General features: G+C 38.8%; 1 protein-coding gene across 2 annotated transcripts in view; it reads left to right on the forward strand.

Annotated features, from left to right (window-relative positions):
* The first annotated feature begins 281 nt into the window (after positions 1-281).
* The window catches only part of ap1m3 (adaptor related protein complex 1 subunit mu 3), a 29253-nt gene continuing 1888 nt past the window's right edge, over positions 282-27646 (forward strand). The window contains exons 1-11 of one of the 2 annotated variants that reach the window (XM_086090074.1): positions 282-541; positions 5765-5921; positions 6414-6481; positions 7546-7676; positions 17325-17472; positions 17890-18016; positions 23805-23947; positions 24544-24615; positions 24852-25010; positions 26506-26631; positions 26710-26785. In XM_086090074.1, the coding sequence (XP_085946200.1) occupies positions 500-541; positions 5765-5921; positions 6414-6481; positions 7546-7676; positions 17325-17472; positions 17890-18016; positions 23805-23947; positions 24544-24615; positions 24852-25010; positions 26506-26631; positions 26710-26785 (1249 nt within the window). In that variant the 5' untranslated portion in view covers positions 282-499. The remainder of the gene's footprint in view (positions 542-5764; positions 5922-6413; positions 6482-7545; positions 7677-17324; positions 17473-17889; positions 18017-23804; positions 23948-24543; positions 24616-24851; positions 25011-26505; positions 26632-26709; positions 26786-27646) is intronic. The other variant, XM_086090076.1, reaches the window with a different exon arrangement.

Consider the following 27646-nt stretch of genomic DNA (forward strand, 5'->3'; position numbering starts at 1 on the left):
AAATAAATAAATACAGTTATGTATTTTGTTCTTCTCAGGTGATAAATCAGTAAGGACTTATTATTTTGCCAAATTAGTTACGACTGATGACTAGTTCAAATGATCAATCATTGAGGTAACATTTTAGTGATACCTCACATAACAAATGCAAATTTTATATTAGCAGTACTGTCCGTGTCGCTAAATTAGGTCGCGTCTGATTATCTTCTTCAAAACGAGAAGTCTGTGTTTGTTGCACGGTTCCCATGAATTTACATACCGGAAATACAGTATTTATTTTTCTTTTAACAACAGCTAGCTTGACACTCGGGCAGGGAGCGACGCTCTGCAAGTTAAAGCGTAAGGAAACGCATCAAAAGGAGGCAGAGTGGAGGAGAGGAGGAAGAAAGATGATGGAAGCTAAAATTATTGCGCACAAGTGACCCACTTCTAACTGCTAACTGTAGACACGCTTATAAAGCCAGGTTCCAGTATCTGAGGATTTTACCCCACAACGAAGATGTCGGCGTCGGCTTTATTTATCCTGGACCTGAAGGGAAAGGTAAGTTTTGAAAATGATCTAAAACACCTGCTTCAACAACAGCAAAAACAAATGGTTAAGTTCTTCGGATCTTATGAAGTGTACAATTATGGTAACTTTCTGTTTCCATGAAAGACAGACGTGTCAATGAGAAAATAACTTGTCGAACTGGTTCCACAAAAAAACGAGCTGTTCTTGTGCAACCATGCAACTTGTTTTCTAACCGGTGTCCCTTTCCAAAGTATGCAAAACAAATATACCGTGATTATTCTAAATGGTCAATTGTTTATAAGCACGCCATACGCCTAATAATTTCTTAAATACTGCATTTCAATTTAATTTGTCTCAAGACCAATCTTAGTTGAGATTGGTGGTTGAATATGAGACATTGGTGGTTGAATATGACCAACTGTATGTATGTGGCAAAAAAATCGAATATTTTTAAGAGCTTAAAAATAGGAAGGAAATGGTGTTTAAATGTGGTTAATATGTTGAAAATTAAGTAAGTTATTACATTACAATTTTTCCTAAAGCAGACAAAAATGACGGCTTCTTTCAAACTCAAATAAAAAAAATACCCTGTGACCAGTTTTTAAGAAAAATAAATAAAACTGAATTGTTAAGGGAACACCCCACAACAAAGTGTACAATTTCACAAGCTGAGTAATAATAATTATAATGAATCAATTATATGAATTATTAATTCGGAATGATAAAAAAATGTGGGCACTGTATCATCCCCAACCGAATCATACCAAAGACTATAAAAATGGGACCCATTTGCTTCCCTGATTGACACTCAGCATTCCGGGTTGGAATTGAGGGGTTAGATCACCAAATGATCCCTAAGCGCTCCCCCTTCTGCTGCTCACCGCTCCCTTAGTGGATGGGTCAAATATGGAGAACGTATTTCAGATGAGCAATGCAACTTGTACACGATTAATTGGGTTGACATTACAATTTTTTTTACATTACAGGATCATTTCGCAGGCCTGATTAAACCCCTTTACAGGGCCTGATTCGCCCCGCGGGTCGTATTTTTGACATCCCTGCTCTAAAGCATCATACAAATTGAATGTAACTTTGTTTGCATTACCTCAAAATTAGATGAGATGGTGGTATAAAGAAAGAAAAGCTACTTTTCAAGACTTTTGGAGGTATCAAAATGAGTTAACTTGCCGTGCCAGCGAGAAACGTCGAAGAACTGCATGGAAATTCTCATATTGAAAACGAGGCGACAGAGGGGACTCCACTGTACTGTACTATCATATTTAAAATAGATTTGGAAAACCCATTTTTAAGCAGCCAGAGCGCATTTTTCTGAGAGGAGCTTAAACAGACCTGGCGTGATGTGATCACACAAAAATTGGGTCACGAGTGATGGCGGAACAAGATTGATTGTCACATAGCACGCCATTCTTATAAAAACATATTCTATGCAGATAAATTCTAGTTATGTTGTGTGAAAGCAAATTGCAATAACAATAGACATAGCCCCGTTTTGATTGTTAGATATTATTATTAAAGCCTATTTGTAACACAGATTTAAGTACATTTACTTCGGCTTTGAAATTTAATATGTTTGCTAGTTAGCTGGATAATCCCGTTTGAGGATCGTAAAAGGTATTGACAACAAATCAGTATTCATTTAAATAAACTAGCAGTAAAGAGGACCAAGCCTGGATATTTTAAATATCAAAGGTTTTTGCTTTCTGTCTTTGCCCCAGGGCAAGTCAGTAAAGTCAGTATCATTACTTTCAGTTTTCCTGACGCTCTTCTTTTTAGGACCACATCTCTTTCTTCCTCTGCCACTCACTGCCGGAGTTCCTGGGCTGCAGGCCTCATGGTGCTGTCACCTGCTGTGAAAACTGAAATGTCAGGCTATTGGAATCAGCACAGCCTCATTTGTTCCCACTGTCTTCTGATTGCATTTTTAATGACTGAGTCTGTTCAAACCTCAGCTTGGGGTTGTAATGAGCAGTGGGATCGTCTCATTACAGTGAACGGCACTTTGGAACTTCTTAAGCCAAACTTTTTAGGCATGGCAATGTACATGCACTGTTAAAATTCACTTAGCAACATTGCAGTACTATAATTGGACAAAAGGTTCTTAGTAAAGTAACGGTCTGCCTACAATGGTTGATTTCCTGATACTGGCTGGCGACCAATCCAAGATGTACACTCTCTCACCAAAAGTCATATTGGATAGGCTCCAGCTCACCTACGACCCTAGTAAGGATAAGCGGTAGAGAAAATAAACGGTGGACTGAATGGATGCGTGCCGACAATTCGACAAACTCAGATGTAAAAATAGAGATGGTGGATCTGACACATGCTGTTGTATAAATGTGATGTGCCTTACGCTGTCATTTTAATGCGTGTCTCTGTCTGTAATCTCTTTGATTTCCTATAATCATTTATTGTGTTAATCAGTTTTTTCATTGATCTGTTTAATGCTGTGCTAGTACTCTGACTGACTTATAAATCTGGATCTCTTTAGTGTTGTGCCGATACCGATACCAGTATCGGGAGGGGCCCCTGCATTAAAGCACTGGCATCGGTATCGACGAGTACTAACAAATAACGGGCGTATGCAATTTACCAATACTAGTAAAGACATTCAAACGCAGCGCACACTCACTGATGTGTGATCACAGGTGTTCGGCGCATGCATTTCCTGTTTCATAAAGATTTTTAAGCAGGGCCGGACTAAGATAGTAATGATTATAAGTGAGTATTCAGTTCTTTAGAATAAAAACAAACAAACAAACCTGTTTTTTCAAACGGCGTGGTAACGGTATGGTATTGGCATTGGCCGATACGGCACCGGGTATCGGAATCTGTATCAGAAGCCAAAAAAGTGGTATCGAAATCGTATCAAAAGCCCAAAAAGTGGTATCGGACCAACACTACTCTTTAGAACAGCTTATTACTTCAGTTATAGGAAAAATAATTACAAGACATTGTGCAATGAGATGAGAATTGGTGGTATGATTTTTATTGTTATTTTTTATGATTAATGACTGGGCCGATACCAGGCCTTATTTCGGTCACGCCGTTAAATGATCAGGAACTAGAAATTAGAAATTGAAAGAATATACAACTTCTAATACTCTCGTGCAATTTGAAGGAAAAATGCTATTTTGGGATATATTGGTCTTCCATTAAAATCATCTGTCCTTTTTGGGAGGAGGGGGTGGGGTTTGGAAACTGTATGTAACAAGAATACTAATGGTATCGGTACTTGATATTAGTGACTATTCAAGAGTTTATTACTGGTACAGGTATAAAAAAAAAACGGTTTGAAAAAAAGTGGTATCAAACATCCCTTGAAGATGGTCTTCTTGACACGGAACTGTCAGATGCTCAGGGCATTGTGAGCAAGTGCGTTGTCACGGTGAAGCGGCCACATGTGGTCCTTGCCTCGCACTTTGTAGTGTAAGTATTTGAAATATATCTTTTGTGATACAATTCCTGGAACTTGTTCTAATACATCTTTTTTTTCTGTATTTGGTGTGTACATTTAAGTAAATTCCAGGCAATGTCAGCCTTGCAGTTTGTTGTGATTTGGGGAATTGTCTTTTATTTATTTATCACCGGTGAGCTCTGCACTTGTACTACTGTGTTGTAGTTCTCTCTCACAGAAGCTGAGCAGTGACCTATTCATTCAACCCTTTCTTTTCCTAGCTCAGATGACAATACCTTCCTGGCATTTCTTTTTCATTTATTTCTCTTTGCCTCTGTTGCATCATGCAGCACAGCCTTCTGCATTACAAAAATGTGAAACCATGTGTGATCCCTCAAGCGTTGGAGCTTTGATCGCTCTGAGTTGGTTGTATGGCTTTCTGTGTGTCCACACACATTATTGTACTTCTAATTTGTATACATTCTTGCAGCTCTTTAATATTTAATGTTGGTTGAATCAACATGATGTCACTCAAACACGAAACTTCACCAAGAGTTAAGTTAGAGTTAAGTTAGTTAAATGTTCTGCTCATATACTTCTCCATTTTCATTTGGTTCATGTTACCTATAATATGCAGCATGTGTACATAGGTCATTGACGGATAATGATTTTACCATACCCAGCACAGTTATTCATTCTTTTTTAAATATATTTTTTTATAAAAACACATAAAATATTTAAAATATTTATTCTTCATTATTATTTACTAGTATCTAAAATGTTACTTTTATCTACAATTTAGGACATCTATACAGTAATTTAGGACATACATTTGTCATGGAAAGCTTTAGCCACAACCAGATGATGGTTGGTTGGTTGCACCATATACTTGTAATATGTTCAACGCAAGTCAAATTTATGAGGTTGTTTAGCCATCTCAACAACACAGGCTAGCTAGCCACACAAGTTAAATTATAATGAAATTTGTTGGACAAAATTTATATAATTTTGTTCAGGTCATACATGATGACCAAATGACCACTACATTCCAGTTGCTAAAAGGGTAACTTTTTTATGTAGATGATAGAAACTCCCGTCTTCAAAATGGTATTTCAAAATAAGAGTCCCAAATTGGTTCTTTCTTTTTGATCGAACCACATTGTTCAGTTGACAGAGGCTTATCCCTTTCGGGCAGTTTCAGAAATGCTAAGCCAGTGTAGTTGCTGGTGTACAGAATAATTTGATGTGTCTAAAATGCATTTATCCGTCACATTCATTGTCTGCTGATCAGATTAGGAGCATCCACTATAACGCTAAATCTTTACAAGAAATCTGTTTCATTTAGTCCTGCTCATTGCTTGTCTTTAGGAGAGGGAACTTCAGTTCTCGTGTGAGGGAGCCACAATCATGCATCTTGTCTGAGTATGATAGATTTTGAAACTCAAAACATTTATATTCTATATTCTTACAAATCAATTTGCCTATTAGTAATGAATGTACAATCCAGAGTGGCACCATAAGGTTTCTTAAAAGACTACCCTGCCTGCCTACCTGTGACCTGACTTCTGGACGACACAGTTGTGATTGGCGATGTTGAGATTGTTTAGGGTGGGGTGTGCTGTGTCATGTGTTGGGTGGTTTACATAAAAACAACAACAACAACAACAACAACAACTATATGTTAACAATCGTTATGTGTGTACCAGATTTCAGAGAAGAACCTTGAATATGGAGTGCTCTGATCTGCTTCCTCAACCAAGCTGTAAATATTTCATGACACCATCGTGCTTCTCTAACAGTGTCCTTTTCTCTGTATTTTTTTATGTTATGGCATTCAGGTCTTGATCTGCCGTAACTACATGGGAAACATGGATATGAACGAGATTGACCATTTCATGCCATTCCTAATTAAGCGTGAAGAAGAGGCAGAGATGACTCCAATAATCACCCATGGCTCCTCACACTTTCTTTGGATCAAACATAACAACCTCTACTGTATCCACATAGAATTCACATTTTATTTGTGTGCTTTCTTAAAATGAGTTTGTGCATTGTGTTAGAATTTTAAAAGAATGGAAAAAATACATACACAAAGGAAACACTTTCTTCCTGCTTGACTAGAGTTTGTTTTTTTATCACAGGCAGCATCTGGGCCTCATTTTAGTTTGCTGCAAAAATTTTGCATCACAACACCATTATATGTTATGCTCAGTAATATTCATGTTTTAACAGTCAAACTTGTGTTACATATTATTAATATATCATGTAATTTTGGTTGTAAGTGCAATTCCCAATCGGGCAATTAAGTCATACTTCCCTGTGGTCATGTTCTCATTTGCTTCAAATTAAAATCCTTTAAGTTTTCAGTTTGCCTTTATCTCATTCTGTATTGGCAGCATGTTTTAAATCCCTTCATCCATCCATGTCATCACATATTCAGCATTTTTCTCTTCAAGAACTACTATTTCTTAATTGTCCTATTTTCAGTGGTGGCCATGACCAAAAGGAATGTCAATGCTGCTCTGGTGTATTCTTTCCTTTATAGAATTGTCCAGGTCAGTATATTTTTATCATAATACATTTAGATGCTCTTTATCTACAATTTGTGATTGACTGATTCAATTGTTGTTGTTTTTAGCACTACTGTATATCATTTTTGTTTGACGTTCCATTGGATAACAATACATAGCTAGGTATTCTCATAAAAACAATAAATTATTAAACCAGTGAGTGGTCTTTCTCTGAATGCATTCAGATATGTATTTCATGACCACTTAGGAGGACCCCCCCCCCACAATATTTTCATGAATGTTTCACGAAATAACCCTGAAGACATCAGCTAGACCAAAAATACTTTTTCAACTAAGTCTACGGTGCTTGAAATGTGTGTTCATTGATTTAGCAAATAATGTATTGCTTACGGAATGTTTGCCCCCCACACCATGTTCCCTACATGTAAGAAGTTGCTAATAAAGTATAAATAATATATACAACTTGCAACTAATGACCTCCCTAAATTGTCCTGTACAGCTAACTGTAAGCTTTACAGCAATGTAGCATAAACAAGATGCAAAATTTATCGGGACCTTTTATGGTGACAGGCGCTCGTGCGCTCAGTGTAAAAACTGGTATATCTTAATTTTACCGTGTTTGGGAATTTGGCAGACTGTGTTGCGCCCCATTCGGTGTTCTGGCGCACCAAAGGCGTTTTTCATTTAATGCACCTGACAGTTTGTTAACAGAAGTAGACTAGAAAATAGACCAGCTAAAAGCAGGTCTAAATTGTGGTGTAATGCAATTATAGTGGATTTTTGTGATGGTTGTCATCATATTTTATTCATAGATATAACACTAAATAGGGCCCATCACCTGTAACCATTTGGTTAGGTTGATTTTATGTATAGAAAAAGATGATGCGAATGTGTAAGATGTTTTTATGATTGATACATTTTGAGTGGAAATTATGATATACATATCAGGGAGTGCAATGTAGCCTATATGACTTGCTAGCAGACAAAGACATCAGATACGCATATCTTTAGTTTTAGCATTAGAAATGGTTACACTTGCTTTTCCCATTCTTTGTATGGCAACTCTGTCGTCTAACATCTCTGTGTAGGTGTTTCAGGAGTACTTTAAGGAGCTGGAGGAGGAGAGTATTCGTGACAACTTTGTGACCGTGTATGAATTGATGGACGAAGTCATGGATTTTGGATTCCCACAAACAACTGACAGCAAGATTCTTCAAGAGTAAGAAACCACATTTTAATAATAGTATGTTGTTGTTTTTTTTGTGAGTGAACATATGCATTCTGAAGTTAAATATAACAAAATCTTGTTTGTCTGCTCTATTGGTTATTCTTGTTGAGACTTGAGGGCTGCTTATTCATGTGTGATTGGAATATAACTGACCATTTTTTTCCATTAGTTCCACCTGGTTATGTTAACCACATCCTACTACTTTTGTGTAATCAAATTATATCAATTTGGGTTGTGTTGTGTTCTCCCGAGCTGAGTCTGTACCTCATCTGTGTGATTCTTCTGAGCTCCTCTATTTCTAGTCACTCTTTGTGTGCTCATTGTTTTGTGAATGTTGTTTTCCCAGGCATGTCATTTTTTCCTTTGTTGCTACGTCCTGTGCATTTTTTATTAGTAGTCTCAGGAAAAAAAAAATACTTGTTTGGAGCCTTCTTTTGTTTGTGTTGCTAGTCTACACTTGAGTACACCACACTTGCAGTAGGCTAAATACACAGTCAATTCTGTAGATTTGACTCTATTCAGAGTGGAACGAAATAGACTTAGTTTTAGAGTTATATTTACACTTGGAAGAGAGTAAAATAAAGAATTGGGGAAACAAGTTATTAAAAGTCTCTCAAGGGTGAAGGAACACACTCATGACCTTCAGCTTGGGAGACAGCCGATCTACTCCCTGAGCCACGCAGCTCCTACTGTGTGCTAGTATATGACTCATGTCAGCTGGAATCTTCCTAACTCCAAGAGAAAAAATATATATATTTGGTCTCTTTGAGATAAGCAAACAATAGGAGGGGCATAGCTCAGCTGGTAGTGGTCGTGAGTTTGTTCTTCAACCATTGAGTGACTTTTATTTTATTTTTTTCAATTCTTTATTTTACTCTCTTCCTAGTGTAAATCTTAGCCTACTCTATAACTGAGTCTATTTGGTCCCTATTTAAATAGAGTCAAACTTACTCACCAGAATTTACCGTGTAGTTGGTTAAAGGAAAAACCCATAACGACAGAGGGACCTGAAGGAATTTCAAAGAAGGTGATCATAGGTTTTGCTTTCCAGCTTTGCAGGCATTTTTTAATGTCTCTGTCTAAAAGCACAGTGAAAAACCTGCTTTAAAACAGTCACCATGATGTCTGTGTCCAAGCAAAGTAACACCAAAACCCGCAATTTGTCCTTGATGGGCAAGAAATTGATTTAGCCATGGTTCTCCAAAAACCGGTGCCATCCAAATGTAAAGCTTATTTGACAGTAAATAGTGTCAGAGTTTCAGTGGGTCTGTTGATTGTTTTCATTGTGTGACATAATAACTAATGATGGGTGCTACAACAAATAATGGAGCTTTATCCAGCGACTGAAATGAACTGAGCCAAAGGCAGTGACTGTGCCACTCAAGCTCACTGTGCTTTCACTGTTAACAGGGTCGTTTCTGTTTTCCCTTGCTCAGAGAGGCAATTCTGTTTCACTATTAGAATTAGTGTTTTCTCTGTGGCTAGCCTGCAGTACGATCAGTGTGTTTCACTGTCAATTCACAGTGCACTTTCCCCCCCAAACATTTCTCTGGCATTTTCTAGCAGTCGGTTCAAGCTTAGAGATGTAGAGTATTCGATCAGAAGATATTTTAATGATTCATTCTGTAGGCCGAGTGACAAATTCAGGTTTCAGAACAGCTCAATATTTTCACTTTGCGTGAAGTGCATGCTTAACCACAAAAAAATACTTTATCATCTCGATTAACCGTGAGATCAGAGAGAAAAATGCCCATTGGAGGTGCTAATGCAAGTGTATAGTGATTGTGAAAATATATTATGTGGAAAGTAACACTGCTGCAGCTGTGATGGACAGCAACGGTGTAAAGTTGTGCATGAATTGTGGGGACAACAGCTATAGCAGGGAAGCCCAGACTTCCCTCTCCCCAGCCACTTCATCTAGCTATTACAGGGGGAATCTTGAGTCGCTCCCAGGCCAGTCAGGACACAGTCTCTCCAGCATGCCCTCCAGGTGGAACAAGCTTGGAACACCTCACCAGAGTGATATCGAGGAGGCAACCTAACTTAATACCCAAGCCACCTTATGTGTTTCCTCCCAGAGGAGAGTGGCTCTACTCTGAGCCCCTTCTGAATGACTGAGCTTCTCACCCAATCTCTGCGCAGGAAACTCCTTTTGGCTGCTTGTTTTTGTTGTTTTTGGTCACAACACACACTTTGCAAACATAGGTGAGCGGGGAACATGGCTCATCCATTAAGTCGAAAAGTTCGCTCATTCTTCACCATGACAGACCAATCTGGAGTCTCCATCATTATTACACCGATTACCCTGTCGATATCCCGCTACATTCTTCCTCCAAGACCCCAAGATACTTGACCTCCTCCACTTGGAGCAGGACCTCTTCCCTGACCTGGACAGAGGTCAGAGAAGAAAGCACCATAGCCTCAGATTTGAAGGTGCTATTACCAACCTCTTCACCCTTTGTTGTGAACTACTCCAGTCAGACTTGGAGACGCTGTAGAGGCTTGTTGAAGCCAAAAGTACAACATCATCTGCAAAATGCAGAGTTTCAATACTGAGGCCACCAACTCGGAGCGCCTCATATCTTCAGCTGCGCCTACATATTCTGTCCATTATGGTTATGAACCGAGTCCGCGACAAAGAGCAGCCTTGGCGGAGTCCAAACTTCGATGGAAACAATTCTGATTTACGGCCAGTAATGTGACACATACCCTGACACTTTTCATAAAGGGACCAAACATCCTGTTCCTGTATCAAGAGTCTGGTGGCTCAAAATCCTAGCATCCCCCCTCCACAAAACACTGTCAAATGCCTTCTCCAAGTACACAAAGCACATGTAGATTACAATGCTTGAAAACCGTGCTGATGGTGTAGTGCAGGGGTAGGCAACCCTGATCCTCAAGAGCTGCAGTCCTGCATGTTTAGGTGTCTTCCTCCTCCAACACAGGTGAGGATTGTTTTCAGGCTTCGCAAGAACTTACTGATGAGTTGATCATTTGAATCGCCTGTGTTGGAGGAGGGGGACATCTAAATCATGCAGGACTGTGGCTCTCGAGTACCAGGGTTGCCTACCTGTCTACTGTTACACGGCCAGAATGTAAACCCCACTGTCTACCTATCCATCCATTATCTAACGCTTATCCGGGGTCGGGTTGCAGTCAGCAGCTTTAGCAGACCCTTTCCCCAGCCACTTCACCCGTCCAGCTCTTTTGGGAGAATCCCCGGGATAGACATAGTCTCCCCAGTCATTTGAACAACTCTTTGTCTGGTTTCTCAACAATCAATCAATTAATCAATCAATCAATCAATCAAAATGTATACAGTGCAACATCGATTTAGCAGACTTGTCTCAGTTTTTTATTTAAAAATGGTCAGTACTGTGCACCATTACATTTTGTTTATATTGCACTTTACATTTGGAGACAAATTTCAAAATGCACAGTCCTGGCAATAGAAAACACAATAGAAATTTAATCAAACAACAGATAAAAGGGACAAATCAATAAAAACAGTCAACAGATAAAATCAGCCAGGAAAAGCTTTTAGAAAAGGAAAGATTTATTCCTTTTTTAAATACATCCACCGTCTGTGGAGCCCTGAGCTTGTCAGGGAGTAGGGGTGGTAAAAAAAAAATTTTGATTCCGCAATATATCGTGATATTACAGCGCACAATTCTCAAATTGATTCCATATGCGGCCGAATCGATGTTTAAACATAATTTTTTTTAATGGAAATATTCAACAAAACGTCTTACTTAGGTTTAGGGTTCACACGCTAAGCACGGAAGAATGTTATATTAATGGAACATTAAGCCTTAATATTATATTTCAATGAAACATGAAACAGATTGCAAAAGATTGTTTGTTAAATACAGTGTCTCACAGTTAGAAGCCTGAAGTTTCAGATAAATACATACATTTTCATACAAATCTTACAGCTTACATGGACAAGTTTACTGATTCGTATTTTCTAAATTTGACTTTAAAAAATCGCAATAATCAACTTATTAACTGATTAATCGTATTGAATCGAATCGTGACCTATGTATCGTGATACGGATCGAATCGCCAGGTACTAGGCAAGTCCTGGCCAGGCACAGATGGTGCAGTTGTCCTGACCGGGTTGTGGCTAAGGTATGCGAGAGATTGGGTTTGGTGGGGTAGGTAAGGACTATTCCATGCAGACTGGGATGATGAGTGTGAAGGAGGATTCTAAATTCAATGTGGAGTTGAACAGGGAGCCAATGGGGGTGATGTGCTAATTTTTACGCCCTCTCATCAGGACCCGAGGAGCGCCTGAAATTGTTTGAAAAGTTCCGTTCGTTCCGTTCCGTCTTCAATTCCGCTTATCCGGGGTCGGGTCGCGGGGGCAGCAGCTTTAGCAGGGAAGCCCAGACTTCCCTCTCCCCAGCCACTTCAGCCAGCTCCTCCGATGGGATCCCAAGGCGTTCCCAAGCCAGCCGCGAGACGTAGTCTCTCCAGCGTGTCCTGGGTCGTCCCCGGGGCCTCCCGCCGGTAGGACATGCCCGGAACACCTCCCCAGGGAGGCGCCCAGGAGGCATCCGAACCAGATGCCCGAGCCACCTCAACCGGTTCCTCTCAACGTGGAGGAGTAGCGGCTCGACGCTGAGTCCCTTTCGAATGACCGAGCTTCTCACCCTATCTCTAAGGGAGAGCCCGGCTACCCTGCGGAGGAAACTCATTTCGGCCGCTTGTATCCGGGATCTTGTTCTTTCGGTCACGACCCACAGCTCGTGACCATAGGTGAGGGCAGGAACGTAGATCGACCGGTAAATCGAGAGCTTTGCCTTTCGGCTCAGCTCCTTCTTCACCACAACGGACCGATACAGCGTCCGCATCACTGCAGACGCTGCACCGATCCGTCTGTCGATCTCCCGCTCTAACCTACCCTCACTCGTGAACAAGACCCCAAGATACTTGAACTCCTCCACTTGATCTCATCCCTGTTTGAAAAGTACGGTCTGAAAACTTACCTTGCTGGCTGGTGCTTGTAGAGGGGTGGGGCGAACAACTGTATACAGTACCAAGTATAGCATGTTCAAGAAATGCGTCCACATACCAAATAACAAGAACGTGCTTCAGTAAACAGCATACATAGATATAAATGGGTAGATACGACATGCTCCTTTTGTGCTGCATGCCTACAAGCGTTGTACTGTACTCTGAAACCCCAAAACTACTTTGAAAGCCTACTTCGAAACCCCATTTTGAAACCCTATGTTGAGACTTTAACCATGCTTTAGACCCCTACTTTCAACCGTACTTTGAAACTACTATTACTACTATGACCTTTGTGGCGGCCATGGCTCAGGGTGTAGAGCCGGTCGTTCAGTAACCAGAAGGTCAGCTGTTCGACCTCCGCTCTCCCCAAGTCACGTGGCGTGTGGCAAGGCACTTCACACACATTGCCTCCAGTGCTACTCACACTGGTGTATGGAAGGTGCAAATGTTTGGTGATGGTCGGAGGGGCCTTAGGCGCACACTGGCAGCCACGCTTCCGTCAGCCTGCCCCAGGGCAGCTGTGGCTACTTAAGTAGTGTGAAAGTGTGAGCGTACGAATAATGACCACTGTGAAGTGTCTTTGAGTGTCCAAAAAAGCTATATAAATCGAATGCATTATTATTATTATTATTTACCTCCACTTGCAGATGATGCACAGTTGACCAGGGTGAGCACAGATCACCGGGTGGAAAATGAGCACTTGGAGACTGACTTCCAACCTGATCGTTCATGCCCATGTGTGTACTTCGACCTGGTTTTAGCAGGCGTAAAGTTTAGTCTAGTTTCTGCCACCAAATTGCCAGGTGCGGCAGGAGCGTGTAAGGAAAACATCCTCGGTCCGCCGGAATGACCAGCATGGTGCAGCACAGTCTGCCAAATTCCCAAACACACTAGATGCTCGCATTGTCATGAAAATCGAGCCAGTTTCTACACCTAGAAAAATAGAACCCTTATTTATTTATTCATTATTTATTATTTTTTTATACCAGATTATACAAGGTTCCCAAGGAGGCCTTTTTTTTTTCAATGTAAAAAAATAAAAAATTAAAATTCCAGAACCCATCATCCGATTTTCAAAATTGGTGCGTTGTACTTGAAGTGCCCAGTCCACCCAGACTCACCAGCATAACATTTTTGGAAATCTTGCACATCGCTAGTATAATGCCTTTTAAAGTGCAGTAGCATTAGCCAACTATTTTTTATTAGATTTTTATTTTAATATTTTCAAGGCTTTTCCTCCACTGACGCTTTTGGAAGAAATAGTGGAAGAAGTACTCCTACAGGCGGTTTATAATGATAATTCTGGTAGGCATCTATAACTGTAAAACATTATTTTTATTTAATTGCTATGCAAATTGATGTTGTTTTTATTTAACATCCTTTGTTCAATAACAACAATATGTGTCCTCCTTGATTTTCTCAAAGAAAAATAAAAAAACAGCATGAGACACTTTCACTTGGAAACTGTAGCAAGAGGGGCAGAGTTCAGTAGCCTCACAGCATGAATTAGCTATATAAAAAAGTATATTATTAAAAAGGGGGAAATATGACTTCCTTAACACCTCAAACTCATGCAGCTGTCAATTATTGAGTTGTTAGTCTCAAACCAAGCAGCCAATTGGCTTAGCTCAGAAAGGACTGAGGGGGTCAGAAATTCAGATATTCCAAAATAGTCAGCAGAACACGTGAAGCCCAAGCTCAACGCAGACCAGAGTGTGCCAGAGAATGCATGGCAAATTAATAGTCAGGTTTCCATGCAATTGTTTAAAATTTTTAAAGCAAATTTACTGAAAATGCGCAAAACAGATATGCGATTTAAGGCCGTTTTCATCTGTTCTTCTTTTGCAAATATTGAGAGGGTACTCCGCCGCTGTAGGTGGCGGTATACACCATAGAGATGTTATCCACCAGTAATTTAAAAGAAGAAGAAGACCAGGAAGCGACTCCGCCGTGCGATGACGTCGTATGAGTTTTCTTTTGTAATTCTTGATAAACCGTAGCGTTTCTTTGCTGTTTTCCATCTAAAATAGCATTAATTAATAAATAAATTAATTAATTACAAAAATATTTCTGTTTCATCATCCCCCAAACATACCTTACTTTATCGTCCGACATTGCTTTGGGACTACAAATAAAAGAGTTTGAACGTCTCGGAACTCATACAATTCGGACTTTAACCAAATAATCTGAGTAAAAAATGCCTCGGAGTTTGAATTCATTTTCGGAGTTCGAACACCCAAGTAAAGCAAGCTGATGAACATACCTTGAAAACAGGTAGCCGAGTGAAGCCGAGCAATGCCAAATGCTCATGTTGCAGTAGTTGAGTACACTGCTCACTTCTGGTCAGATCGTGAATACTCCCGGAGGTGCTCCATACACTACTTTTGATTTTTCCACAACAATTTTCTTTGTCATGGGCCCAAAGAAAGACAACAGTGCGAGTGGCAGCAAAGAAAAAACATACAGTGCTACAAACCACAGTGGAATTAGGAAGGAGATTATCGCGCCGTTGTAACTACCGTTACTACTTCTGTAAATACTGGCACGAGGACCCCCCCTTAGCTGTTCAACAACGTGCCTGACGTTAAACAACACACGGAAGGACCGCTTAGTAAAATACACAAATTCAGCACTGAACTAAAGCTAGCATTAACATAGCATTTATCATCCACTGATGCCATCACACCACAACAGGTAAGGTAAGGTATTTTTATTGTTTAAATACTGTACTGTAGTGTAACGGATGAATTGCATTTACATTATTTCCTATGGGAAAAAATGATTCGGAGGTTGAACAATTCGGACTTTGAACACTTTGCAGGAACGAATTATGTTCAAACTCCGAGGTACCACTGTATACATAATAGCCGGTCAAAACGTGTATCCGGTCTTGCCAGCGGTTATTCTCAAAACCTGTTTCCATCACCAAAATTGGCTTTTTTCTTTTTTCAATACGCTTCAAAATCCACCCCCTCTAAGCGTAAAAACGTTTTCGCGAATTTTGGGCCCTTTTTCGAATTTTTAGCGTTTCCATTCAGTTTTATTTTTGCATTTCTTGGAAATAGGAATACAAATGGGTGGATGGAAACCCAATTATTGACATCTCATCTGTCACACCTTTATTTTCTTCATCCCTGCAAACTTTAAAGCGCCACACACTGAGTGATGTGGCCAAATGAAACGCCACTGAACTGTCGTGCAGTGTGCTGATTTCTGCAACTTAGCTTTTATGAGTGGCCAGCTGTCGGCCGCTAGTTTACTACGACGCAAGATTTGAATCATTCATAAAAGTACTTAAGCAGAGTTAGATCATCTGCTTTCATCCCCCTCTTTTCTTTGGTGTACTGTACACACACAAACGTACACACAAAACAACCTCAGACTGCAGTATACTTCACATTACAGTTTGTGACTTTTTCATGCCCCGACCACAAGAACCCCTCCCCACATCACTTCCCTTACATCACAACATCATCATATCTGGTGACAGTAAACGCAAGGTGTGTGTGGGTTGTGCATATTAACAATAATGTGTCGGTGCATTATGCATGTTTGTGCGTGATTGTGACAGCTATTGTTATGCTAATCTGACAGTATACTGACAAGTCCCATTGCAGATCACTCATTAGCATTTCTGAGCAACATTTGGGACAAAAATCAACAAAACCTCCACCCCAAACTGGCTTGTTCACTGTATGCCTTTGATCTCTCAAAACTCCTCGAGTTGGTGTCAACACACAAACGAAACATCTATGTAGGATCAACTGAGGCAAAGGATAAAGAAAGACGTTTTTTTCAACAATCACTTCCAGTAGATAATGCTGTTATAGATGACGCTGGTGAGGGAGAGCTCGAGACAAAATTGAAAGGGGACACATGAAGGTTGGCTTTGGTATGGTTAAATCTTTATAGAATAACAGATTTAGTCTGAATTATGCAGTGATGGCCCATCATTGGCCTTCTGTGCTCACCTTAACACTATCAGAAGCATATCCAAAACTGTAATATTTGATCCATTCGACTGTATTAATTTATTCCGAATCCTCTATTGTCATAATTAATTTAATAAAAATAATGCAACAGTGTTTCCTGGTTGCCATGAACAACATTTTTTAAATACGATCTTTATTTTTTGGTCTCTTACTGGGATTATAATTTTTTTTTGAAATATTTTATGCAAATCACTATATTTAATTACACAAATCAGTAATCTGTACACTGTGCCAATTAGTCTGAAGCAACATAATATTAACATAAAATTATAGATAGCTTCTTGATAGACTAGCGCATGTTGCAGTGAAAATAGAATTGCCGTTTTTATTCACTTCATATTAAAGGAGAAGTCAGGTAATGACAAATCACTCACAATCTGAGCATTCTATGTCATTTCGCTGCTCAGTTCCTATTCCACAAACACAATATTAATCAGAATGCCTTTTTTAGACTAGTGAGGGTGCATCCAACATTTTATAAGGGGTTGACTTGCCCTTTAAGGCTTGTTTGTTAATGTCAAAAGAAAGGCATTTTTTTCTCAAGAAGCGAGAGGGCGATTGCAGTGCTGTATACATCAGGTTGCTGTGCTGATTATAAACCAGCGTTATTTTCTTTTGTTTCTTTTAGGTACATTACCCAGCAGGGTCACAAACTCGAGATTGGGGCTGTTCGACCTCCTGCCACTGTCACAAATGCTGTGTCTTGGAGGTCAGAGGGCATCAAGTACAGGAAGAATGAAGTTTTTATGGATGTCATTGAGTCAGTAAACCTATTGGTGAGGACACATTGATTTGTTCAAAATTGTAAGAAATAATTGTATTTTACTCATGCACCTGTGATTAAATTTACCTATGGTTAGTGACAACTGGCAATTTAGAAATCACACTTGCAGCCAATTAAAATGAGGAAACGATGACTCAATCTTTGTGTTATGTGTCTACGTGTGCACAAGAAAGAACGCAGAAATTGTAGAAAAGCTTATGAATGTTCCTGTGTCTACTGTGTGTGGATTATTGCAACAAAGGATTCGAAACATTATGAAAATGCGTATTGTATTTGGACGTTTTAGCAACAAATATTTTTGTCGTGTGATAAAAGGTTGATTGGCATATTCTGTTGTCATCATGTTAATGGAAATGTTTTGTTTTTTCCTTGCTAATGTCTAATTCCTTATCATCTGTTTTTCCTAAAGGTGAATGCCACTGGCAGTGTCCTGCGAAGTGAAATAGTGGGCTGCATTAAGCTTAAAGTGATCCTTTCAGGGATGCCTGAACTTCGACTAGGCCTTAATGACAAAGTGCTGTTTGAAATCACTGGCAGTAAGTAACGGCTCATAAGTGTGAGTATATTCGGGCATTTGTACTGAATATGGAGACCAATTTTGTTGGTCAATCATCAGTAGTTTGCCTCTGTTTTTAAGTTGAGACGGCTTGAAGTACACCGGCGTGGTGCCAGAATTCCGTCCATTTTACCTTGTGTAGGTGTTTTACTTTGACTCTTCTCCGGCAACAGCCCTGCAAAAAGTTAAAGGTCTGGAATGAACATCCTGTGTTTTACAAAAGGCTTCTTTTTTTTTTATAATTATTTTGAAAATGATTTAAGAGAAACCCTGCCAAATTGTATCAATAAAACAAGTAGAATTTTGATGCAAATTTGTGTTTTCTATGTTTGGAGGGTGGAAGAGCCTATTTATAATTTACATCATTTAACACTGCCCCCTTCTGGATAAGGTCTGCATATACATGAAGCTGAGTAACTTCATTCTATTATCCTTTGGTGAAAGACTTGCAGAGTCAAATCACTGCCATTCAGAGAAATCTTAACTTTGCATAAAAATGTTATGTGGTTTTGATTAATGATGATTACTCATCAGATAATTTCATTCTGCTAAATTTAACTCAAGATATTTTAATTACAATCAGTATGAACAGATATACGGTAAAATTAACCCCAACCTATTAGTGTCAAATATCTTTAGAAGACACTGTGGTTTATTTTTTGTCTGGTTATTTTGATGTTGTTCTGTGTTAAAACCCTGAGACCAGGTGAGAAGGACAACACAGAACCACAAGGGACACTGTCACATCTTTTGCTCCCTTCTATAGCGTATACACACATGCACAGACTTGCCTGTTGCCAAGCAGTGACAGAACATGTCTCAAATGACTTTTACCTTCTACCTTTGCCTGAATGCTCAATGCCTTTGCAAGTTAGTAACAAACAGATTGAATTGAACAGAGAAAGAGAGAATTGATTCAAAAGTGTTGCCCTGATTTGCATTCATTAAATGTGCAGCTCCAAATCCCTTTAAAAAAAAGTGGCATTGCACACATAAAGTATGCTTCCCAAAAAAATATGAAACAAGCATGCACACCTAATCCTGTGTATATGCAAGCATTTGAACACATTTTAGCTGACTTTGAATGTTGGGATTTAACTGAAGGCGCAATGGCCCACATTTGTTTCCAAAATGTTCTGCCACTCAGCACTCAACATCATCCACAGCAGAGGAGAACATTGGATTTGTTATTCCAACAAAGATTATGGGTGCCACTATTAAAGAGGTCACTTTTTAACAATTTATTACGTTAATCTCGCACTGCAATCTACTCATGAGAGGCAGTGATAATTTATCGCCGAAAATTTGTTGTCATATTTTTCGTCACGAAAACCTTTTTCTCAGACAAAAATCAAACGGGCGGCACTGTTATATGCATGGCAGGTTAATTGAACACTCCAAATTGTCCATAGGTGTGATTGTGAGTGTGGATGGTTGTTCGTCTCTGTGTGGCCTGCGATTGGCTGGCAACCGGTGTAGCCCGCCTACTGCCCGAAGCCAGCTGGGGTAAGCTCCAGCGCCCCCTGCGACCCTTGTGAGGACTAAGCGGTTAAGAAAAGGGATGGATGGATGGAAAATCTAACGAAACAAAAATAGAAGTCAATCATTGAGACGATAACGATAACTAAAATTGACTGACAATTTCGTCAAGTCCTAAAACGAAAATGAAAACAACACAGTGATGAAAATTCACACAATCTAATCAGAAGGAATGAAACGCAGATGGGAGAAAAGAACCACTCGGAAACTGTTCACTGCACTTTATTTAATATTATAACATGTTTACATTCATTGTGCAGCTGTAAAAATAATGTGCACTTTTTTTTTTATTTAGGTGAAAATTAAATAAAGCAGCATATTATTGTCAGTTCAACTTGTTTCATTGAAACAATTAATAAAGACATCATTGTATTAAATGTATATTGTTAGCTAAACTACAGTTACAAATAGGTGTGTTATAATTAGTGCTGTCAAAGTTAAAGCGTTACCTGATTAAATAATCACAAAAAATTATCGCATTAATCATGAATTAAGGCAGATTAATGTCACTTTTAATTTTGATAATAGATTATCCTATAGCGTGACAGTGGATGGCTACGTTTAGGGTAGCAAAGGTTGTGTTTGAGCAATAAACATAATTACATGCATTAAAGTAAAGCATTTAATAAATGTTTGCATATCTCATTCAGAATATTTGTTCATGTCAAAATATTAGGGTAATTTAACTTTAACAAATTAACTGATTAGAAAAAGAGGAGGATGAGCGTGTGCAGTGGATCAACAAATGTTGAATACGTCCTCATAATATTAAATGTCAAAATAATTAACACATAACATGGTGCTTTTCAAATTTGGCGGGGAAAAAATGTTGATAAAAAAGCCTTTTTTGTTAAGCGATTAATCGTGACTAATCACAATTCTAAAATGTGATTAATCTGATTAAAAATGTAATCGTTTGACAGCTCTAGTTATAATTTTCTGGATAAAAGTTTAAATGTATGCTGAAGGAAATTTTTCAATTGTCAATTTCGTCGACTAAAAATTGGATTAAAACTAAAATACAATCAGATGACTAAATTATGACTAAAACTTTAATGAATTTTAGTCAAAAGACTATAACTAAAACCAAATTAAAATGTCTTGTCAAAATTAACACTAATGAGAGGCAATGTCTGAAAAGGACGATGCAATCTGCTGAGTTTTGCCTTGATATGCCTTTCCATACTATTACCATTAATAGAAGGAGACTGGTTGAGCAGCAGAAAATGGAACATTACTGTATGCGTGACACTTTTGGTCTTTGCGGGCCCACTGTTAAGTTTATACACAGTGGTCATTTATTAACCACAAGGAAAACTACGGGTATACAGAGTAACAGATGGCAAATCCAGGTCCACAAAGTAAAAACTCTGCCAAAGTTGGCTTTAGCCCTCGTGCTAGCTAGCTAGCTAGCTCCCTAGCAGGTAAACAAGCCCCCAGGGAGCTCGCTAGCTAGCACCTGGGGCTAAAGCCAAACAAGGTTGGCCACATCCATAAGATCAAAAAGGAGGACTTTTTTTTTTATTTTTTATTAATAAGTGTTCCCTCGCTATAACGCGGTTCACTTTTCACGGCCTCGCTGTTTTGCTGATTTTTTTGTGTGCAAATTATTATTATTATTACAGTAATGTACCTATTTTATCAAATTTATGAAGGTTTGAACATTGAGAATGTTTAAACGAGATAAATGTGAGAAAATGTAAATACCTTGCTGAGAAAAGTGTATAAACTTTGTGGGGAGGGGTTTTAGAGCCTTAAAACATTTATAATAAATGTAAAACCTAAAGCTAACTACTTCGCGGATTTCATTTATTGCAAGTATTTTTTGGAACCTAACCTCAGCGGAAAACGAGGAAACACTGTATATCAGTCAAAACTTCTTTTTGACAATTTGTTTTGTTTAAAGTACTATTTTTTTAACCCATTGACTCCTAGCCATTTTCACTAAAACAACTCCCTTCGCTTTCTGCTGCTGTTTTTGCAAAGCCCACAGAATATTGTGTTCTATTGCTATAAAAACATGAAACCTACCAAAATAAAGATTACAGTCTCTTCTTTCATCAGGAAAAAATGTATATTTCTATCTGTTTCCGTTTTGCAGCAATTAGCATTACAATATAGCTAAGTTTCATCATTATTCACAAATCTATTTAGAATTCTGAGTAATTGAGGGTTTTTTCAACATGGTCCTGGTTCATTTCTCTGCTCTGCTCCCACCTGCTGGCCGTTTGTGTAATAACTATTATTTCTTCAACCGTTCTTTGCCGTTGAAAGGCTGCATCAAAGCCTTCTGTATGCTCTAGCATAAAAAAATAAAAATAAACGTATAAATATATCTTTGGGACACTTAAAACATTTAAAATAGAACATATTTATAAGTTTTTGGGAGCAAATGAGTTAAAGCCGGGAGCGTGTGACCGCACTTCTACCGCTCCAGCACTCTTCTCCCTTTAAAGCCGCGAAAGCGGATAAGTCATTTGGTTTTGCTTTGACAAATTCTTGGAATTTTATTCGAGCGTTTATGGTTGACGTAGATTTGCGGGAGTTATGAAATAAATGACACGATTGACGACGGCACGGGAGGAATTTGAATCAGTGGAACAAGTTGACAATGACATACTGTTAAGAAATATGGTTGTAGACAATGAGGATGTTGAAAATTTTGACGGCCTTGTAACGAAATGGACGATGAATCGGTCCCCCAAAGTTATTACAACTGTGCTCCAGTATTATAGGTAAATACATATGGAGTTATGTACCCGCAGATGAGACATTTGTTAATAAAAAAAAAATATTGAAGGTTTATAATAATAAACTTATGTTTGTGTGAACGCCACAGATGTAAGCTCTGAAATGTTTTTTGAATGATGTTTCTATCTGCTTCAGGAGCTGAGATTAATTATTTATAGTATTGCCACAAAACATAACTTATTTTGAAAAGCAAATAACAAGGAAAAAATGTCTTCAATGATGACGCACCTGCTGCTCACCTCTTGCTTTAAGCTTCTCGGCCCCCGCTTGACGTTCTGACTGCTTTGCCCTGACTGCTCACATCAACATCACACCGGCAAAGCGTGCAGAAACCGTGAAACCAGTCTCGACTGCTTTTGGCCAGGAAATTGTGCTCTTTTGTCCATTCAATATTAAGAGATGTCTGGCGTTTTGGCATTTTTGCCTGTCGAAGAAAGCGGCGAGGAAATTACGTATAGTCAGATAGCCACACGTGGCGATTTGTTTACATTTATTGAACCAATGATATACGAGATTTTTAACTAAAGCCACTCTTGGCCAATCACAGACAAGTTGTGACAAACAGGGGTGGGGCTGATGTTGGGCACATAAAATCAACCACGAGGGCTCCAGGTGGCGGAGTGGTACCGTCACTTGCCTACGATGCAGGTTGGCGTGGGTACGCGTCCCCTCCTGGGAGACCATGTTTGTATGTATGCGTGTTTGTGTGAGTGCAGAAAAAAATCAACCATGACTCATTTTCTTTAAAAGGCGGACAAACCAGCGTCCGTCTTAGGTTTGCGCAGGACGCCCGACACGTCACTGAAAAGTAGGACTGTCTGGCCTAAATCTGGACATCTGGCCACCCTAAGCTGTGGCAGGGTTTTTACTTTCTGGACGTCTGCAGAGTAATTAAATGCTAATGTTAATATGACTTCACCTTCCTTAACTGTTTTAGACATCATCATATAAGATGGACGGAGAGATGGACTCATTGTTAGCTCACGCAAAGCACAGTGATAGAAATTTATCACACTGGCGGCTGCAATCTCATACCATATATTCACATACCTTTGGAATATTAATAAGAAAACCCATTTGAATTTGTGTTAAGTCAATATTGTGTATGGCAGTAAAAGTTTCAGATAGAAATATATTCTCATTTTCAGAGATTAGCAATAGAGATGTGTTTGTGTGTGTTTTGAAGGCTGTGCTTGACAGCTAAATACAGTACTGTAATTAGACAGAAAGGCAGATGGTAGCACACTGTGTATAATGATTGTGTGTGTGTGTGTGTGTGTGTGTGTGTTTGAGAGAGAGAGAGAGAGAGAGAGAGAGAGAGAGAGAGAGAGAGAGAGAGAGAGAGAGAGAGAGAGAGAGAGAGAGAGAGAGAGAGAGAGAGAGAATGCTAAATAGTGTCTTGATCACTTTGACCTGGTTTTGAATGAGTCAAACCCCTCACTATTTTCTGTTTGTTGTGTGTGTTGTTTCTGTCTCAGGAGACAAGAGTAAAAGCGTGGAGCTGGAGGATGTAAAGTTCCATCAGTGTGTCCGTCTGTCGCGTTTCCAGAATGACCGCACCATTTCTTTCATTCCACCTGATGGTGAAAGCGAGCTCATGTCCTACCGGCTCAACACAATGGTGAGCGGGAATCTCATAAATATACATATACGGGGCAATCACAGACCCTTTGAAAATTGTAATACAGTCTTATTTGCTCTATTCAGTTGCAATGAGCATACAATTATTCGTGCAATTGTTTACTATGCATGACAGCAATGTGCATGTAATACGGTAAATAGACAGGGTCACCCCAAAAATGTTGCTACCTATACCTGTATGTAGTAAGTGCAACTGTTGATGGAATTGCTTTATTTATTTACACATTAATATATATACACAAATTAATTTGATTGTACAAACAAACTAGATTGTATCACCTTTCCACAATGTGGTCCAAATGTCTGCCTGAGACACACCTGGAGCCCAGCCTGCAACATATTTTATTTAAATAGAGGTTGTTGTTTAGTGCTCATTATTTTCCCGGTCCAACGACCTCATGGATAGCCTTAGAGACTTACGGCACATCTGGGCAAGGTTTATCATTAATATCTATAGATATCCAGACCTCAACCGGAGCGTACACTATTTCCCTTTGATAATGTGTGTTGTTATGATGCTGTTCAGGTGTGCGCTCACCCCTCTGACCTTGTCCACTCTTTCTTTCCATTTGACAGGTGAAGCCTCTCATATGGATCGAGAGTGTGATAGAGAAGTTCTCCCACAGCCGGGTCGAGATCAAGGTGAAGGTAATGAATGACAAATGATGCACAAGTATAAACACAAACATTACAAGGGTTTCTATCCACTTACAAATCCTCCCTCCTTTTGAAACCTTTTGAGTATTCATGACACATGGGCCGTTAAAAAATGCCACTGTGATACCTGTAGTGCACGGTTTGGATTTTCATATGAATGTTTTCTTTTTCTGCAAAGTTGTGTAATGTGTTGTGGCATTGGGTTTACCGTCTGTTTATCATTGCAGGCTCGTAGTCAGTTTAAGAACCGATCAACTGCCAACAATGTGTCCATTTTGGTGCCAGTGCCCAGTGACGCCGACTCACCAAAGTTCAAAACCAGCACAGGCAGTGCCAAGTGGATGCCTGAGAAGAATGTGGTGCAGTGGAACATCAAATCTTTCCCTGTTAGTGCGGAACATCCTAATCTTTCATTCTTTCAAATACATTAGATGCATTTGCATGCTGGGTTGGGTTGTAAAGTGCAAAAGCATCACCAAGATGTTATCTTAAACACACATGCACATATCTGTATGCATTGTTCGATTTTTTACTTGTTAGTGTTTTGTTGAGGACAAGACTCCATGTTTGTTTCCTGCATCATTTGATTCAAGTTGGTCAGATACTTGAAAATCCTGAATGAGCAGGTTTCTTTTTTTCCCCTGATGGCACAAATTCAAGATGGCACTGCCATGATGCAGGATTCCTCGAGCATGTGGGATCATTTTCGCACACAGATAAGATACCATGAAGTTCAAAACTTCAGACCCTTTAGGATTTTGGGCATATTGTCGGAAAGACTCCATACTGAACAGTGATCTACCTTTAGTGAATATCTACATAAAATCTTGCCTTAAAGCAGGAGTCACAACTTTTACTGTCAAAAAAAACCATTTTAGGCCAAATAAATAACAAAAGATCTGTTTAGAGCCACAAAACATTTAAATATTGTGATGAGTGAAACTAAAAAGCCTAATATAGTGAGGGCCCGAGAGCTAATTAGAGCTTATAACAGAAAAATATGCAGCACCAAATACTTAGAGATTCATTTTCTTCTACCTTTCATCTTCCGTTATAATTTATTTTTGTACTTTGCCATACTTTGTTTTTCATACATTTTTTGAATTTTCTGCCTTTGTCTCAAATGTTTTACATTTTTGACGATTTTACGGACATATTGTAATTTTCTACCTCTTCTTCCTGTTTTTAGGCATTTTATGATTTTTTTTATTTATTTTTCCTTCTTTTTTTTTTACTTTTTTGGCTATCAATTTTCTGACCTTTTTGGTAATTTTTGTGTAAATTTTATGTTTTGTATTTTTTAGATTCCTTCTTGTTTTTGGACATTTTTCAGTTATTATTTGAACATTTTCTTTTTTTAAATAAATGTTTCTGAAGTTTTTAGAAATTTTGTGTACATTGTATGGTAATTTTCAGGATTTTTTATTTTGTTTTGGACTTTTTATGGTTAATTTTTAATTTTTTTAGACTGTTTGGACAATTTTATGGACATTTTATGGGAATTTTCTGCTTTTCCTCTTTCTTTTTGGACATTTTTTGGTCACTTTTGGACATTTTTAGGTAATTTAAAAAAAACGTTTTCATTTACCTTTTTTCTCTCTTTTCCTGAAGACTTAACAATTGATCTAAATTATTAATTCATTTACAAAATATTTTATCTAAAAATAAAGTAAATATGTCAAAAATAATCTTAATTTGTACAAAAAAAAATTGGGGAGATCCACAGGGAGCCACAGGAGAGGGGCTAAAGAGCCACATGTGGCTCCAGAGCCGCAAGTTGCAGACCCCTGACTTAAAGTAATGCTTTGTGGACACAGTGTAATGTAATAATAGGCCAGATTTATTAAGAACTTCCTCTCTTTTCTGTCCACGTGTCTGCAGGGCGGCAAGGAATACATTATGCGGGCACACTTTGGGCTACCCAGTGTGGAGAGTGATGAGTTGGATGCAAAACGACCCATCATCGTTAACTTTGAGATACCCTATTTTACTGTGTCTGGCATTCAGGTGTGAGTCAGTGTTAGCGAAAAATTTATTTTACCTTTGTTTCAGTACAATTCACATTTTATTGTTGTTTGTGCTAAGGTGCGTTACCTAAAGATTATAGAGAAGAGTGGTTACCAGGCCTTGCCTTGGGTGCGCTACATCACACAAAGTGGAGGTAAGAACACACTTAAATAGTTGCTTACTACTTAAGAAAACAAAGCATTCTGGGATGTTGGCCTCTGTTTAGTTGAAATTTTGAATCATTTGTTTACCCCATATACTAATTTTCAGCAGCATCAACTCAATGAGTGACAACATGACAAAGTATGTGGCCAACAGTAACTTTGTTTGACAATGCACCACACCACATCCAAAACTCAATTGACGTGTGCCTTTGTCTTTGCTACATTGTGGGAACCAACTTGAAATCGTGGGGACATTTTAGTGGTCCCCACAAATTCAGACCTCTTTTTGAGGGTCAAGACTAGGTTGAGTTTAGGTTTGAATTGGGTTATGGTTGAAGTTAGGATAAGGAATGGGGGTAGGCAATCATTTTTGATGGTTGGGGTTACGGTTGGGGGAACGACAAACGTGTGTGTGTGTGTGTGTGTGTGTGTGTGTGTGTGGGTGTGTGTGTGCGTGTGTGTGTGTTATTGTTATTGTAACAGGACAACAGGTCAATTAGCCAAATATTCAACAATCTCGTAACTCTTATTTTGTAACTTCCTGTTAAGTGTCAGTTTTATTTTGAAGGAATGCAGACTTTATCTGTATGGAAGTAATTTGAACATGTTTGACTGATGGTGTCATGTTTGTTTATTTTCTACCGTGTAAGAGGTTTATGTATGAGCCAAGGAAAAGGAAATTAAAAGGAAGCTTCAGACCACCAGTAAAGCTTTCATTATTTCAACCAACGCTAAAAAGCGCAAACAAAATATTTGAAGGTTTTTTTATATATAATACAAATATCCAAATATTTTTTGAAAGAAAAAAGTAGGTCAGCTTTTTATGTACCACACTGAGTTTAAAATTAACG

Source organism: Leptonotus elevatus, chromosome 11 (assembly GCF_054856555.1).
Source record: "Leptonotus elevatus isolate MCC_2025b chromosome 11, RoL_Lele_1.0, whole genome shotgun sequence".
NCBI lineage: Eukaryota > Metazoa > Chordata > Actinopteri > Syngnathiformes > Syngnathidae > Leptonotus > Leptonotus elevatus.